At 35.1% G+C, this 17,924-nt stretch overlaps 1 protein-coding gene across 1 annotated transcript; it reads right to left on the bottom strand.

Annotated features, from left to right (window-relative positions):
* Nucleotides 1–660: 660 nt before the first annotated feature.
* On the bottom strand, nt 661–16,104 carry ANGPTL5 (angiopoietin like 5). The gene is made up of 8 exons (XM_085064467.1): nt 14,548–16,104; nt 12,685–12,826; nt 11,598–11,701; nt 11,154–11,247; nt 10,135–10,235; nt 5,974–6,094; nt 4,736–4,921; nt 661–3,566 (listed from the first exon to the last, which is right to left on the bottom strand). The coding sequence occupies exons 1-8, from the start codon at nt 14,647–14,649 to the stop codon at nt 3,247–3,249; spliced, it is 1,170 nt and encodes a 389-aa protein (XP_084920593.1). The 5' UTR covers nt 14,650–16,104; the 3' UTR covers nt 661–3,246.
* Nucleotides 16,105–17,924: the final 1,820 nt, after the last annotated feature.

Below are 17,924 nucleotides of genomic sequence, written 5' to 3'. Positions count from 1 at the left end.
TCTAAAAATTAAAATGATGGAGAAAAAAAGCTTTCTGTTGTTAAAAGACCATTCCTTTCTACATACATATTATATCTTTGTACAATCCTGAATAGTACAGTGTCATTTGCACCATTCTATATAAGAAATATTCATTAGAGCATGTTGTAAAGTAGCAACTTTAGCTTCTGGTCGATGAATATGGAACACGTCAGCAAAACCTGTGTCTGCTGAAAAGCATGGATGCCTTTCTTTCCTCAATTTTAACTCATTTTACAATGAGCTGCAAAATGAAGTGCATCCTGTCTTTCTATATCAGAACACCTGGCAGATCAATACCCAGCCTGGAAATGGATGTGCAGGTTTCCAGTACCCCTAAATTACTTACATTCTCTATGCAGTCATATCAGCAGAAATCCCACAAAGCATTTCTCCCATGCCAATGGATTGTCTCTGCTGGCTTCTGGTTTGGCAATGGGACAATACAGGGCATGTTCCAGAGGGAGACATGCAAAACAAAATTAAAGTCACCAGAAAGGTTTTTTTGTGACCAGAATGGTCAAATAACTAAATAATTTGAGTTCACCAAACTGAGATTTGCAAATTAAAGACATACTGTTGGAAAAAGAAAACAAAAGAAAGAAGTGCAGTTTCACAACATCAGAGATTACATGTCCTTTAACGACAGCTTCTCATAGTTTGAAGTATCATTCCTGGAGTAGATACTAAGTGTAGTTAAACAAGATATTCTTTATTTGAAACAATCAGTTTCTCTTGATGTGCTACACTCTACATGTTCCTTTATATTATAGTTGAAACAAGATTTTTAGGCAATAACCAACTGATTACCAGTCCTAAATAAATGGCCACATAAATCTTATGCTATCTTATGGCAGTTGGGAACCATCAGCTGCAAATACAAAAAATAGGCCCCTGTAAACAGTTTAATGGCCTTGCAAATTCTCTCTGTTTAACGAAAATTTTTTTTTTTCACAGTTTTTTTGTTACTAGGGAGAAAATAGAATGAGCCTTTGAAGACAATAGCCATCTATCACATGGAAAATGTTCTCTTGTCATTGCTGTATTTCAGATTTGCACCAGGAAGCTGCCAACTAATGTCTAGCACTCTAATTTTCTAGGCATACACTACATTTTAAAACAATATCTATTTGCAAGAATGATTCTTTAAGCTCTAATTATCTTTTCAGGTCCATCTCCTTTGAGATTTGGTGCTACCAGCTAATCTAGCCAATGCCGACAATGGGGAGATTAAACCTCATAATTAAATGTGATAATGTCTGCCAGCACAGGTCTGCAATCTTCATTTGCCACCTTCATTTTTAAGCAGGGATTCTAATTAAGCCAAAAGCAGCCTCAGGGTGTCAGTAGAATATAGCTTTAGCTCTCTACATCCAAAGTACCTACTTACACTCCTGCTCACAGGCTCGGACCTGGCTGTCAGAACAGAGGCCCCACCATCAAAATTTGAGGCTTTCATTAAAGCCATTAAATTTCCATGAAATTTAGCCACTGGCATTCTCCAGTAGGATTGTCGTGCCACAGGCTGAGGACTCTTTCTGGCATAAGAGCCTTAATACAGTGACAACATCCAGGCTTGCAGCCAGAATTAATAGTCCTTTTAAGCTCCAGTGCTTGGTAATCTTACTGCAGAAGATCTTTCATTTTCATATCTACCTTTACAGGTCTGCTGGGTCCATTCAAAGCAACTGCATTCAAAATAAGGCTGGTGTGAGGGAGGGCTGAAGAGGGTGTACATACAATCTCTTCAACTCTAATTTCAAATACTCCAGTGTCTGACAAAAAAACCCTTCTGTGCTCAGAGAATTCAGTCTCCCCCAAGAGTGGGACCTATCCCCTTTCTCACAAACCCTCTACAAGGCCTGTGATATTTTTCCTCAAGGTACTTCCTACTGTGCTTTTCCTTAAACCCCTGCTAAAAGGATAGTCCTCAGTTTCCCTCCAGCAGAGAGAAACCTGCTTTTAGCAACTTTTTACCTCCAACTGTTAAAGACTTGTCAGGCATACAAGAAAAGAGGAATATGCTGCTTTCTCTCCCTTAGCCTTGTAACATACCCTGTGAAAAGCTTTGTTTCCTCCTATAGCTACATAAATCTTTGGGAAGAAGTCCTAAACCATGATGGTTCTGAATTGATGATGGCTTCTGCTCACTATATTAATGCTTGGTTAAAATTGAAAAAAAAGCAAACAGGAAACTCGTGGAGTTTTTACCTGTTTTCATTCCACATGCTACTACACAGCTGATCTGCTGAAACTGAAGCAAAGATGAGAAATGCTGTGCCAAACTGCAACAGGTTAGATGCCAAGTTCAAGAAACACTGCTGTACTGACAATATTCACATTTTTATTGATGTTATTCTATTTTTACTGACAGAAATTCAAAGAACTCACAATCCTTAATTTTAAATGTGTTTGTACAACTTAAGTTGGTTTGTTCATTACCACATGATTGTTCACAAAGTGAATGCCACTAAGAATGAAAAACATAAGATCAGGCCCATATATCCAAAAATTAAAATTCCAAAGGTTGTATGAAAAGCTGTAAGTTTTCTTTGAAAAAAAATTTCATATGTAGTGAATTGTGAAGTAGACAATGGTAAAGATCAGATTCTGAAACACATTGACTGTGAAAATTAAATACAAAATAGATCGTAGTTCTTGAATGTCACTATCAACCTTACTTGTATAAAAATCAGGCCCTGAGGGTATACAAAACTTTGTTTGTACATTGAAACAATTGTTATCTTGCCTGATAAGGAATATAGAAAGAAGAGCTGATTCTGGAAAATTAACCTAAGGTGAAGAACAAGTATTTTTCCAAAATATTATGATAAAAATGGCAAGTATAGGGATTTTTTTAAAAAATTGAAATTTCTTGGCACTTTAGATATGCAGAGAGCATAGAAAAACCACATTCAAAAGTCAACATTACACTTATTTTTATAATTTTTGGGCTGGTTCTGAGATTGCCTAAGAGGCAATTGAATAAAAGCTGACAAACTCTCAGCTTAATACTTTTTCTGGAAACTAAGTTCTTACAACCTTATTTCTTAAGCAGGAACACTATAAATGCTGACATTTCATAATAAAAATGAGTAACTGTATTATGGAAATATCTAATAAAGTTTTAAGACTGAACTGTTCAAGTGAAGATGAAAGGTATTCATGATTGTAGTGATACATTATTCCACATAATTGCAAGAGGAGAGACATATCTATTTTTATATGTTAATGGAAATATGGCAAATAGGTTCTCCGAATTTTCATTGAAACTGATTTAATTTTGACTGGCTTTTTGTTCATTGTCCATGTATCCCAGTGAATCCCAGTTGCAAGGAGTCTACCTGTGTAGCGATGAACACCATTAAGATTTGCAAGGCCACACTTGTTGAACCACCATCCAGTGTTATCACTGAAGTTACTGCAGCTCTTTACAGGGTGTCCTTTAATAGTGCACCTTGGCCTGCATCCATCATTATCAACATCAAAAGTGCTGAAAGGCATGGAATTTTGGTTGTCTTCTTTTCTATATCCTCTAAATGCATCACCTAAGTACAACAGATAAAACAGAAAGATAAAAAACATATTTACAGAGAAACATTTCTACTTGCTGCACACCTCGCAAACTTTTCCTCTGAATTTATAAGTAGAATTCTTCAAAAACCATCGAGGAGTACCAGATAATGAACTGTAAAAGTGTTAAAGTGGAAAGAAAAAATAAAATACTGAGAAATATGGAAGAAGTTGAAATGCAATGAAACGTCTTTATATTTTTGTTGCTTTTAGCGATGCGTGTTGTCTGTGGAGGTAAAGGCTTCTGTTCTCAAAGAAAGAGGAAGAAAATATAAAAGTAAACAAAAAGGGTTGTAACTTCAGATTTTCCAGTAACATGCCCAAAGCCCCAGAGTGACTCATGAAGAAAAGATGGAATTTTTAAAACACAAAGGTCAGTTATTACAGTATGTTGTCTTACTAAAGAACTTACTTAAGAAATAGATTTTTTTACAGAGTAAAGCACCAACACCTTTAGAGAGTAACTATGTCATTGATAACTGATAACAAGGACCATTCTTGCATAACATGGGAAAAAAACAGTCAGACGTGATGCAGTACTTAATGCAAATCTTTGCACGCTTAGTATATTTATGCTATTAAGGGAGGTCTGGAATTAATTTGTGTCTATGTATCACCCACCAACTGTTACACACTGCAGGCCAGCTTTGTTTCACTCAGTTTCTTTCTCTCCTTAGTACAAGACTATCTGGCACTTCTGAGTTATCTAAAGCATCATCAGGAAGACTCCCACTAACATCAGCACATCTGTGATGAGATAGTAGGCATCTCAATAAGTGTACCATTAGGTAAATAAACATTAACACCCATTAAATACCTTATTTATTTTATAAATAGCCCATTCCGTTAGTGAGCCTTTCTTTTCTTTCTCTCTCTCTTTTTTTTTTTAACTTATTACATGAGTGTTTATTCAATTATTCCATTAAACACATCGAAGTGATTTCCAGCTACGTAACGATTAATGCTGGCATAGTTGATCACTGTATCATTAAACATTGATCTGCATAAGTGTTCATTAAATACCAGACAAAAACACATTAGGAATAAAATTTTTGAAGTTATCTTAATTATTTTTTTAAAGCATTTTTTCATATTAAGAAAGGGAACAAATACCTTTAAATGCTTCAAAGAAGGAAGTTCTTACCAGCATTTCCTGAATAATGCCCCAAATGGATCTTAAAAGAACATGTTTCATCCTCTATCCAAAATCCATCATATGATGCATAAGCATGCTTCTCATTTTCTGATTCCAAATCCACATAAAGACTGAAACGAGTGGCTTTTTGATTTACTATGTCAAAAATCTTCCTCAGTCCAAGCCAAAATTCTCCTTAAACAGAAATATAATATATAGTCTAGAAATGGCAACTGTAAAAGAAAAAATTCTTGTCCTTGTTTTTCTACTTTTCTTCCTGAATCAAATGTAATAAATGCTGCATGATAGGCTTATATTGCTTTGAAAGACTAATGAGAGAACATAATAATCTTCCTACTTCCTTCAGAAATTCATGTCAAGAATTTCCATGTGTTTTTTAATCTGTGATATTTTTTAGAAAATTCTCCACATGATATATTTCAAATATTCATCTACCATATATCTTAGATAACCACAAAAATTGGATGTGCTAAAGATTCACTTGCATGAACAGTGGATCAGTTCCAGTGGATCAGAACAGTGGAACAGAATTCAGTAGCACTCCTAAGGGCAATACTGAGAAACGATAAATGTTTGCATTCTATGAAATGCAAAAAAAAATGCAAACCCGTATCTCAAAATTTAAACCCTGTCCTTGAGATTTGCTGCCTCCATAAATCACACTGTGCAGCACAGTAAGAGCTGCACCTTTTTGTTCAGAAAAGCTGTGTGCTTTCATTGCAATTCCAGATAAACTTCTGAAAAAGCAAATGGGTTTAAACTTGCTGGATTAAAGATGGCAATAAAAAAATTAATATTGCAGTTGTGTTGGTTTTAGCTACTAAAATATTTCCATTGTTTATAACTTTGCATGCCCTATGGTGAAATATTATTGGTTTTTCTCTGCTCTAAGGAAATATTTTGCAAATATGATTCAAACCAACCAAGGCACTTTTTTTTTAATCTTAAAAGAGAGGAAATACAATCTATAATTGTTTTCAGGCAGAAAATATAATATTTTAAACACTCTTGTAAGACTGCAATAGCTAAAGACTCTAGTGGGGTAATAGTCATTATTGGAAAGATCACACAACAAATTTGATGAGAAAAAATCCTTAATTAAAACACTTTTAAGAAGTAAGAACTTTATGCTACTAAAACTACCACACAATTTAGTGGAATGTTGCTCACATAAAAGTAGGAGAAATGTTGGGTCCAAAGCACTTTAGAGTATTTAAAATTAATACCAGTAAGGTCACCAAATCCATCCAGATATTCAGACCATGTTCTCTGAAACTGAACAATTCCATCAGTTCTTTTCTGAATCACAGTCCATCCACCTCCTCGAAAATCCATGTCACATAAAACCTAAAGTAGACATAGATATTTTTAAGCATTCTTGAAGCAGCTGTTATGAGGAAAACATTTTAATTAAATAAAGGTGGACTATTCAGAGTTTTGCTAAGTAACGTACTTTTGAAATATCTTAACAAAAAGCTCAAAGAAAATAAAAGATGAAGCTGCAGTATTTTCTTATATATTCTTGTTGAACTGTTTGATTTGGGTACTTCTTCAACCAGTAGAAACTGCTGTGTGCAATACTCTATTCATAACAGACATAATAAATAAACTTTGACAAATGTCACTGTAACATTTATAGCATGAAAGGGAAGCAACTTGCAATGTAATGTATTAATCAGGTAAAATAGTATTGATACAGGCAGGAACACTGAATAAACTTTTATTTCAGCAAAGCAAAAGAGACACAACTTCTTATATGTTCTCCCTCATCATCATGCCTTCTTCTAGAAAGTACCGTGTTTGTGGTGCCTGGGAAATTTAGAGCTTTTAATAAGGGTGAAGAAATGGAAAGCAGTGATAGCAATAACCCAGCATATAACAATAATTTGCAGCAGCAAAAACCTCTACATGAGAAGTGGCCCTGATCCAGGGAAGTCCCAATCTGAACATATAACTGCCTGCAACTGAGTAGTACCACTGAATACATAAGATCAGCTCTCAAATTTATGAGTCTTTATGAGTCCTTGCTAAAATTTGTGCCCAACAGTATGTCAAATGGCAGTGGTCCAGCTGCCATCTGCTCTGCTTTGGAATATCACATTATGTGGCAGGTTTTCCCCTAGCCCATCTAACTTAAGATTTGTAATTGACTTTCCCAAGTATGTCCCCAGTGCCAAATCTTGACCAGTTCTAACTGGGATTATAAATTCTGGGAATCTAATGTAGAAAGATCATATTGCACATTTAGACACTGCACTACCTAAGTGATTCAAGGTAGTTCTAAGGGATAGTATGCACAATCAGTGTTCAAAAACAGAGGCTCATTTTTGTCTACAAATGTGACTAATATCAGGAAAATTAACCCAGAAAATGCTTATAGCTATGAAGCCAGTAAGGTACTTGTGGTAACAAAAGTAAGTTCAGAATATAATGTTGGCTGTTATAACATTAAGAGGATGCACAAGTGATGGAGTAAAGTAAGAAATTTTTGTTGATGTTACAGGAAATGTACACAATGAAACATTTCAGAAATGAGAGATTTGCAGTCTTAGCCAGCTGATAAAAGTGGAAACTAGGTGTAAGTCACTTTAACCCTCAAAATACTTGTAGCAGGCTGAGCATCATATGTTGCACCCTCATTGCCTGCAGTAGCCATATATTTTTCAGGAAACCAGACTTGTTCCTTGGCAGGAAGACATCAGCTTCGTAGTCAGCGCATCTGTGACTTAACAAGGTCTTCTCGATGAACAACAAGAAAGCAACAGGACAGAGGTGCAACATGCTCTAATACAACCTGGGCAATCTTGGAGTAAGATACTTGGGGCAACACAAATACTAAATGAATCATAGTAAGGTTCACATGCATGAAAAAAATTTGTGATCCTTATTCACTGGAGAATCACATGCTTATTTCAGTCCCCCAAGGAGGGCAGAACTGGAATAAAAAGAAATATAGAAGATTCCAAAATGAATATTTATATGAAAATACCTAAACCTCATTCAAAATAATCCCATTGCCTCATCCACTGTCTTGAGAAGATGATTGCATGCTTGGCTACTCCTCTGACTATGAGTCAGAAATATTATGAGGAGTCCACTTGGTCACAACATCAATCTTTGGTCCAATATAAATCAGTGGGAGTGTTGATAATTCTCAGAAGGAGCAGATTTGGTTCTACATGAGAGGTCATTAGCCAGTTAGATACAGCACCAATACATACACCAGCTAAATAAAAATATGAGATAGATACAGAAAAATAGAGTTATAGCTGTGTACTTTTCTTAATCCCTTATGGAAATGTTGCAGTTTTAAAGCCTTACAATAGTTAATCTGCTTTAGAGTTTGCTCCATGTCTCATATCAGGAAAGGTATGAAGGGCATGATTGTGTCAGGTACAACTTAAATTAAATGAGGAGGATGCTTCTACTGAATATTTCTTCCCTTTCCACCTGCAGTGTGTATAAGAGGTATATTCTAAACTACTGTTTACTTTGCTGATCCACCTGAGAACTATCATTGATCCATATTTACTAATTGAAAAATATATCAGAAATTGGTCATGATTAATTTTTCCAAAAGTGAAATTGGTTTTAATCACCCCATGATTAAATGTTCAGACAAAAGCCTATTTGGGAGTAACTTTCTGAGATAACAGAAACCTGCCACTACCACTAAAGCTAGATGTTCTTATTTCTCCTGGAATTTGGAGTTCAGTTAGCCCAAGTTAAGCATCAAAATCTATACTCACTTTTGGAAACATGACGTATCAAACATGAAAAATAAGAATAGGATCACGTTGCCTAAATTGTTTTCATTTAACTGGTATCTTTATGCAAATTATTCTAAAAACATTTAAATTTCATTGCATTAAAAAAGCAGCTTATTGCTGAAAAGGTCCTCATTGAAATAAATTGTTTCATGTTGACTTTGTTTCCTGGCTTTTAGTTTCTTACTATTGTTTTCTGTGTCTCTACTTTTTCTTATTTTGTCAGTCTGCAGAACATTTAGAACTCTTGGCTATTAGCCTCTAAAAGATGCTTTTTAATTTCTTGTTTATATTTTAATGTCTTGATATTTTTGTCCATCTATCACTTTTCTTGTACTCTTTTTATGCTTCAACACATGAAAGAATTCACATTAAATAGTTTTCCTTAAAATAACATTCCTTATGGAACACATATTTTAAATATTTTTCTCTGAGAGCTTTTTGGCACTGTCTTTTAAGTTCTGTGCAATATCTACCAGACAAGAAATTAGACACTCATGACTGCAGACATTCTTCTCATTTTTTATTGTTACCTTGTTCTTTTAATCAAATTACTGTGATTTTTCTTTTGTGTTTCTGGAATACCTCTCAATCCAGAAGAAATTCTGAAACAGATGCACTTTTTGCTATGGTAGCATTTTTTTCATACTATAAATATAGTTGTTCTGTGAACACTGCAACATGTCTTTGCCTTTCTTTTACATGGAAGGAATTTGTCAATGAGTTACAGATCTTTTTCCTGAGCTCACTGCATTGTATAAAGAGAATAACAGGTTTTTCTATCAGTCAGTTGCAGAATCAAGTTCATTTCTTCTTTTGAGATCCCAGCATAATTCTGAAGCCTTTTCTTAACCAATTTGAGCTCCTTTTTTGTAGCATTTTGCAGGCTCGACTTGGCTAGAGATGAAGGGATTTATCCTTCCTTTGTTACACATAAAGGAACACTTTATATGTATATAAGGTTAGATATTAAACTTTGGGAGTTATTAGTTGGCCTTAATTCCTCATTTTTCTTCAAAAACTAATGACCTCAACAAGTACTGCAAAGTTAAAAGTTTGAAAGTGCCACATCTGCCTTTCTACTATGCATAAGGCCTTCTCTAAATACAACAGCCTGAAATGGAAACAAACACATAAAACAAAACATTCCTTTTTTTGTTTGCATGGCTCTGAATATTCTGAGTCTGAGGAAATTAATCCAAAATTCTCTTCTAGATGAACACTATTACTTTGAGCAATTACATAAAGTGCAGACAGTGATAGGAAGCATGATTGCTGAAGTTTGTTTTAGGAATATATATCCTCGTTTTAGGAATACATATCCTGCAAACTCTAAAAAAGAAGAGAACATCATTTCTCCATATCCAAAAGAGGTGCTGGGATTTTCCTCTTTGGTACATTTTTCACTGCATATAAAAACTGACAATGGGCTCTTATGAGAGAGGTTAAATTTCTTTGTAGAAAATAAGAAAACTGTCAAAATATAGTAACAGCAGACACTTGCAGATGGTTTTTTATTCTTCTGTTGAGAAATTGTCATGGAAAACACTTCAAATCTATTAAAAATATTCTAAATGCATATTCTCAAGCAAATTGTGACTATAATAATAAACATATTACCTCAAATGGATAATTTGATCCTTCTGGATGGATAATGTACAGACCACTTGGAGTTTTTGAAACTGAACCAACAGTATCTTTAATATGAGTGCAGTCCAGACCTAGAGACAAAAGTTATTCAATGATATTCATTGGCAAAATCTGTTTTAAAAAATACAGATTAAGTACAGGAATATTAATTTTTTTGTGACATATGAATTATTTAAAATATAATTTTATTCTCATGCAAACTTTAAAATCACGCTTTGTCATGAATTTATCTTGTAAATTAAAATTCTTTAGACACCATTAAACTCCTAAGTATAAATGACACTTTATAGAAAAAGCTCTTTCTAATCTTAATAGATATGATACAGGAATTAAAGATTATGTATCTGGGTCACTTTACAGATTTTTTTTCATTTTATTTATAACACCAGTACTATGAAAAAGAAATATTATCTGGGAAATTAAGTCTTTTTCCTATAGATATTTGTACTTACCCTTGTAAAAGCCTTTCTATCATAATGTATACATGAAAAACCATTTACCAATAAGTGTTAAGCCAGGTACACGTTAAACATACTCAAACAAGCAGGTTGACAACATATTCAAACAGCCAGCATGACTGCTTAGAGGTCATGTTTCCTTTAGTTTGGATGGACACTAAAAAGAAGATTAACTGTCCAGTGTATTAGTGGCTTCCATCCCATTTGAATAGGGTAATACAGATGTAGAGCACACTTTATTTCATTGCAAAAGAACGTGCCATTAACCAGCCTCAGAGCACTTGCTAACTGATAATCCTACTTGACATTTTGCATAAAATTGAACATGCTAAACACAATACCTGGATTTGTCAGTTTCAGTGATTTAAACCAGTATTTATTATCACATTTTTTAAACAGTTAAGTTTCCACAGTTTATATGTTACTAACACATAATACATGTCAATGTTACAATTGCTTACCTTTGCTTTAATTAGCTCCTTTTCAACATACAAAGGGAAGGTGTCAAAACAGTATCTGAAAAATACTTACCATGAGACTGAACTGCTTTATTAGGAAGTGGATCCAGATGTTTTCTCAAAACTATTGTGTTCAAAAGAACAAGTTTGTTCATGAGTTCATTTACCTGCAAATTCAAATAAAATATCTTTAATTAGGTTGCATTGAGGAATCTTACATTCTAAAGATTTTTTTTTGACTCAAAGTTCATTTTTGTGATGTTCAGTAATTTGTAACAACATGAAGAAATAGTCCTCCACTTTCCCTACTGCCATGTATGACACTAAGTTGTGAAACAGGTGGTGTTTATAACTCCTCTCAGAAATGGAACTCACACCCTACCTGAAGTAAAAGGACTGGTGATAGAATGGTTTAATGACAATTTAAATGTTTAATGAGCCCAATTTTTCCTCAGAAAGACAACACCTGCAGTGAGAAATAACAAATACAAATCTTTATAATGAATAAAGTAAGTACCTGATTAGAAAGGTAATCCAAAGAAGACTGTTGATCATCCATCATGTCTCTTACCAGTTTTTTTGTGCTTCTTGCATATTCAGCAAGAGAGTTCTGCAAATTTCCTTCAAAAGAAATATGTTCATCCACTTTTGTTTATAACTCGAGAAATATTCTTGACTGAATGACAACATACTTTGTTATGATATCTAAGTGAATACTGAAGGTGTTTTACCTTATGGCACCTAAAAGTGAAATGAAAGTAATACAGAAACCACAGATTAAAGCCAAAGATGCTAAAAACTTCAGACTTGCTGATTGCAGTAAAGCATCTTAAGGAGCGATAGCTCTTCCCATGTTTTGAAGAAGAATTTCATCTCATCCTTGGGCAACCTGGACAACCAGTCAACGGATATCACAGAAATATAAATGCATATGATAAAAGACAGATATGTATAAGGTTTCTTGTCACTTACATTTGCTCATTCACTGTACTACTCCTGGCTTTTGCCCTGATGCTAAAAATCATGATCACCACCATCATAATTATATATAATTAATAATATCTATTTTAAAATCATACGTGAAAAACAAGAATTTACGCAATTATTTTTGGAGGCTGATTGTATAATTTGCTGTGTAGTTTCTCAAAGTAGTGAATAGAAAATGTCCTGTGTAAGCCTCTGTAAAAGGTAAGATGAAATACACATTTACTCCCATGTAACTGACTAACTTACTCACTCTCTCCCACTTTACACCCCCACACCTAGCTATGGTGTTTAAATGAGGGACAGACAACCTCCTCTTCTTCTCTAATAGAGAGGGATACTGACATTCAGAGGTTAACAGATCTAGGTGGGTTGTGCTGCTGCTTGGATTTGCCTGTCTTCACTAATGATTACATTTTGTCACACCAGCTCCATCCCAAAAACAGGGTACCCCAAATTTTCTGAACAATACACAGTTTGGGCAGCAGGGTCACAAGGCTGTCACATGTGCTCAAGAAGACTGAAAAATAAATTTGCACAGCATAGCGTAGCACAGGAGAGGATTGCATAGCATGGCACTGCATAGCTCATCACTAAAAGTATTCTTGATGAATACATACTGCACATGTAATGTTTGTCCCCTCGTAAAATGTTAGCATCACACGGTACAAGGCATTGTTCTTTTTGATTTGAAATATCTGCAGATTTATTTTTCTCTTCTGCCTGGAGTGGTCCCTCCACAGCTCCAACACTCCTTGTGTCCTGTTGTACCAAACAATGGAGGGGGAAATAAATTGAACATAAAGCACATATAAAATAGCTCAGTCTGTCAAAATGAAGTCGATTGCTCCATGGGCCTTCCTTTGAAACCTGTTTTTTTAAAGCTTTATCAAGCAATAATTGACAGAGCTGAGACCAAAACTGATTAGGTGTTCTCTGCTTAGCCATACCTCACAAGAACAAGGTAGTGTCAGAGGTAAAGAGTAACATCTACAAATTAAAGAAATACCACCACCATTTCTGGTGAGGTATTCTACTTGTGCGCACTGCGAACTGGAGGTAAGAACTTACAAATCCTGTGTTTTAGAAGCCCACATTTTAGGAATCACCACACCCAAGAGATATCTCAAATGCTAAGGAACTTATTTTCACTGGAAAGGAGCAGGCTTTTGGATTTACCAGATATTAGCAAAACACTTTCACTCTTGAAAAGCCCTAAATTAATTACGTGGACTCTGATCAGGGAAATGTTTGCATAAGTTTTTAACTTATACACACAAGCAGAGAAGATTTGCAGACCAATTCAGCATTAAAAAAAAATATTTTAAATGTTCTTCTGGGGAAAGAATATAGGGACAGTATTCACGGGCACACAATTATCTGAAATAGTAATAATAATAGCATTAGTAAAAGTAGTTACACCTATTTCAGATATTTTTAAATTATATTGGCATATTTAATAGTTTTTCTTCCATGGTGCCATATGACATAAAATAAGGAAATGCGTCTGAATCATCACATAAAATAATTACAAAAAGTAATTCCCAAAATATATGTCATTGTTAAAAGACTAAGCAACGTATTTTCATAGGAATCTTTGTTTGATGATTTCATAATCTCAGCAAATCATTTGTAGCATGTTCATGTACTGTGTTTTCAAATGTAAATACGATCCTTAGAAATGTCAAGATTTTAATGAAAGACAAAACTTATTTAGACTTGAATACATCTTCAACATAGTTGGTTTTTCCTCCTCCAGTTTTCTCCTTCTGGAATTGGCACTATACCAGCAAGCACTGAACAGGGCTTTTTTCCTGCTTTTTGCTCTTAAAAAGTGAAAGTAAAAATTACAAAAAGCTGTTAACAAGGGGATTTTACAGCAAAAGATTTCTGAATTACTAGTATAATTGCATTTTGTGCCTGGAGAATGGTAGACAAGTAAAAGAATATGTTTCTTTAATTTTGAAATAAGCACAAAATAAAGGAAGAAAAATTGTGTAAGAGTTATAAACAGATCACTTGAAACTTATAAATAGAACACTTGAAAGTATGGCTTGTTCCAGGGCTATCACAGCTACTCCCCAGATGTTGAACTAAATACTCTCAAGCAAATATTTTTAATCAATATTTATCTTTAACAAAAGCCAACACGAAACAAGCACTTAAGTCTGATCTCAGCAATTCAAGCAAAAACTGTCTCTGCCAAAAACAATAGTTACTCTGCATTTACAGTCATGCAGATGAGATTAAAATATGACCTAACAATTGAGCTGTGATAAAGGACATTACACAGGAATGTTCTAATATTCTGAATGCCTACAATTTCAACATCGTTTCTTTTCTCTGTCTGGAAATACCTGATTCTTCTGTATTTTCATATCTTGAATAAGGCAATCCACATTTTTAAAACATCTGTCACTTTTCTGAGAAATCATTCAGTTACATTCATTATCTTATCTAAACAAAGTAATTGAAAATCTTACCTTAGATGAACAAGGTTCCCCATTATTTATGACAGTTTCTCCTAAACTGAACAAAAAAATATTAAGACAAATCAATGAAGTTACTCTTAAGTGGTGGTTCATCTTTTACTTGAAGAAATGCAAATGTTTTGATGAGTTTCAAATTTCTGTGGAAAGAATTGTACACTATGAAGGCCTGATCTAACTATTTGGGAATGTCTACAGCACAAAGGGCAGCCAACACATCACTTCTTTACTGCCTGGATTTAATAAACTACATTTCAACTGCACAGTAGATTTTATATACTACTATTTGCATCCTGAGGGAAATTACTGCTTATCACCTCTACATGACACATCAAACATATATATTTTCCTTGTGATAAACTCTGACAGATTTTCTTATATGCTATTTTTGAGCATTTGTGTTTATTTGGCATGGGTGGTCTGGGCTACTTGAAAGAAAACTAGTATTACTCGATGTTTTCAAATTTTTATGAAGTTTTTTTTATCATTAAACTGAAGGTGTTTGTATTGTGTTGTGGTGTAGTGCACCAGAAGAGAGTTGTGGAGGCAATTTTGAAATATGCCATAAAACCAAGTTCAAAGCAGGAAACTTAAAAAACATTATTTTAAATTAGTACTTTGTATTTCATAGAAAATCTTCTAGGAGGAGGACCATAGCAGTATTTTGGTCTCACTGGTAGTCCACCCATAATAACACAGGTATTGAAACTGAGAGTCATTTAATACAATGATTTTTAGCCCTGAAAAAAGCCAAACTATGAGAAAATGGTGTGAAAAATAAGAACATTAAATGTAGTTCACAGAAGCTTAATTTAAACTATGAGGCATTTAAGAGTTTTTACATGCTCAAGTCCACGACTTTTGTATCTTAAAAACTGAATCTGACAGTCTAACAGAAAAAAAAAGGTCATTAAGGTTCAACCGATTTTCAACTCCTCATGCACATTAGAGAATTTAAATTGTTTGTGATCTGGCTGAATAAATGAAACCTCAGCAAAAGTACTATTGGGAAATACACTGTCTAAAGGACCTTTAGAATACACTGTTCAACTGCACCTTACATTGGTAAAACAAGACAATGTTCCAAATTTGTCTTGATAATGTGGTTCATCTCCACCCCTATCAAAAGCTGGAATACACTGGGAATAGCTTTTGCTACTAAGGTTTATTGTGAGTAGATTAATACACTTTTTAATCCAATGTTTTCTTTAAAAATCAATAGCGAAATGGTACTAAGAGCCTGTAACTGAGAGGAGCATATTCAACTGCCTGTGAAATTCTGAACAACTTTGGCCATTCTGTATGTCTCAAAATCAATTTTTAAATTTGTTCTAAAGTACCACATGGCACATCATAGTCTTCCAATACGGTTTAATTAGTGCATCAGTTGATGGTCTCAAGAAGATGCAGATTGTGATCCGTAGTTCAGGAAGAAGGTGAAAAGATTTTCATACCTATCTATATGTCATATTTAGGGCAAATGAACAGTTTTTCTTCCTCTTTCTATGTACATAAATAGGCAGAGGTGACAAATTTCAGGAAGGAACGGTTGAAATAGTCAGAACATTAACTTAACCTTTTCTCCGATGCAGTTGCTTACACAGCTTGGAGGAAAGCTATAGGACATTAGCAGATTAATCCTCCACTGGAACAAGAAGGAAAGAAAAATATGTTTCTCCAGCAGCACAGCTATGCTCCAGACTTCAAATAAGACTTGTAATAAATTCAGAATCCATCCCACAAAGTTTTAAGAGTTGCTCTTTATCCTTCACTGGAATATCAGTGTCTAGCCCACAGTAAAATTTATAAAACTTCTTTCAAACCAGCTGCCAGAGCAGAACCTTCCATTCTGTAACTACTTAAGATCAGGTTTCTTGCTGTCCCAGAATAATTATACACTTCTGAATTACATGACCTTCAGCTTGTCACCTTCTTGTCCCACACTCTGAAAGATGTGAGGTTACTCAAAAGGAGGAATTAGCCAATAACTGTAAAGGAGGACTATGAAGACCTAATAAAAAAAAAAAAAAGGGAAAGACAGAAAGATATATAAACACTATTCTTAGTTCTAAATCTCAGAAGGTATCTTAAGGTGAAGCTGCAAGTTGTGCAGTATTAGATCAAAATTTTCACTAAATCTAAGGAAGTTCAAATTCTGCCAGTGGCATGAGTTGACCATGAATGTCAATCTTCCTAGGTGGGACAGGGCCCCAAATTCTGCAGTTGCTCAGCTCTCCTTCAGTCCTGCTTTGGTGACTGAGTTCTGCATCCTGATAAAGACTTCTACTGTATCCTAAATGAAATAGTGCATTTTCTCAAGCAAACCGGGATTTCAAAAGCAATATGCAGGTTGAAAAGCACACAGTGGTGACAACCACTTTTCTACCTGCAACACAGTGGAGCAGATGGGACAAAGAAGTGGTGAATTTGGGGTTGGTATTCTGAACTAGGAGGTGAAAGACTTCCATTTTGGGGTCATCTTCTCAACTGCAATAAATGGGATACTATAAATACTAAGCACATTTGCCTTAACCAGTGGTCTTGACTGTAAAATGGTAACATTCACTGCACAAACTGGGCTACAAACATGGGGAGAGGTCGATGGAGAAAGGTATTTTACAAAGGAAGAGTACTATTTTTACCTTTCTAGTCAAAGACATAGAACAGCTGCACACCGAAAAAAAAAAAAAGAAAGGAAGATTTGGTTTAAGCTCAAATACACCAGCCAAGAAATGTCTCGCCAGGAAATCACCAAGGCATTCAGCCTGTTGCTGACAGCTCATCCAAGGCAGGGCAATATCCCAAGACAACACACCCTGCTTTGCCTTTTAATAAATAAATAAATAAATAAATAAGGTTTTTCAGTCTTATGAAGAAACTGGGCGGGGGGGATGTTTGGTTAGGTGGGTTTTGGGGTTTTTGGAGGGGGGTTGGGGGGAGGGTTTGGGGTTTTTTTACTTTGCTTAACTATATTTATGGAATTTTTAATATTTTTCTATAATATTTTATACATTTTTCCCTTTTTGTTTGTTGTCGCAATTTCTGCACGCTGTGGTTGAAAATAAAAATAATTAAAAAAAAAAAAAAAAAAGAGTTGATGGTGTTAATCTAAGCCTTCAGCAGGTCTGAGAGCACCCGCAGAGCTCCGCAAACCCTCAGCAGGGTCGCCCGCCGGGATACCGGCTGTGTTTGGGGCTTTTAGAGGTCAGCCCGCGGTTTGCAGCGCTGCGGGGGATGGAAAGCCCAGTGAGAGCCAAGCACCGCTCCTGGCAGGGCATCCGGCACCGCTGCCCCTAACGAGACGGGACGGTGGGGAGAGTGCGGAGCGAGGTGCCCGCGCGTGGCTACCAGCCCGGCACGGGCACGGCACG

Source organism: Lichenostomus cassidix, chromosome 1 (genome assembly GCF_008360975.1).
Source record: "Lichenostomus cassidix isolate B80296 chromosome 1, HeHo_3.0, whole genome shotgun sequence".
Taxonomy (NCBI): Eukaryota; Metazoa; Chordata; class Aves; order Passeriformes; family Meliphagidae; genus Lichenostomus; species Lichenostomus cassidix.
The sequence above is the reverse complement of the archived record's forward strand: the minus strand, read 5'-3'. Positions and strand labels throughout refer to the sequence as shown.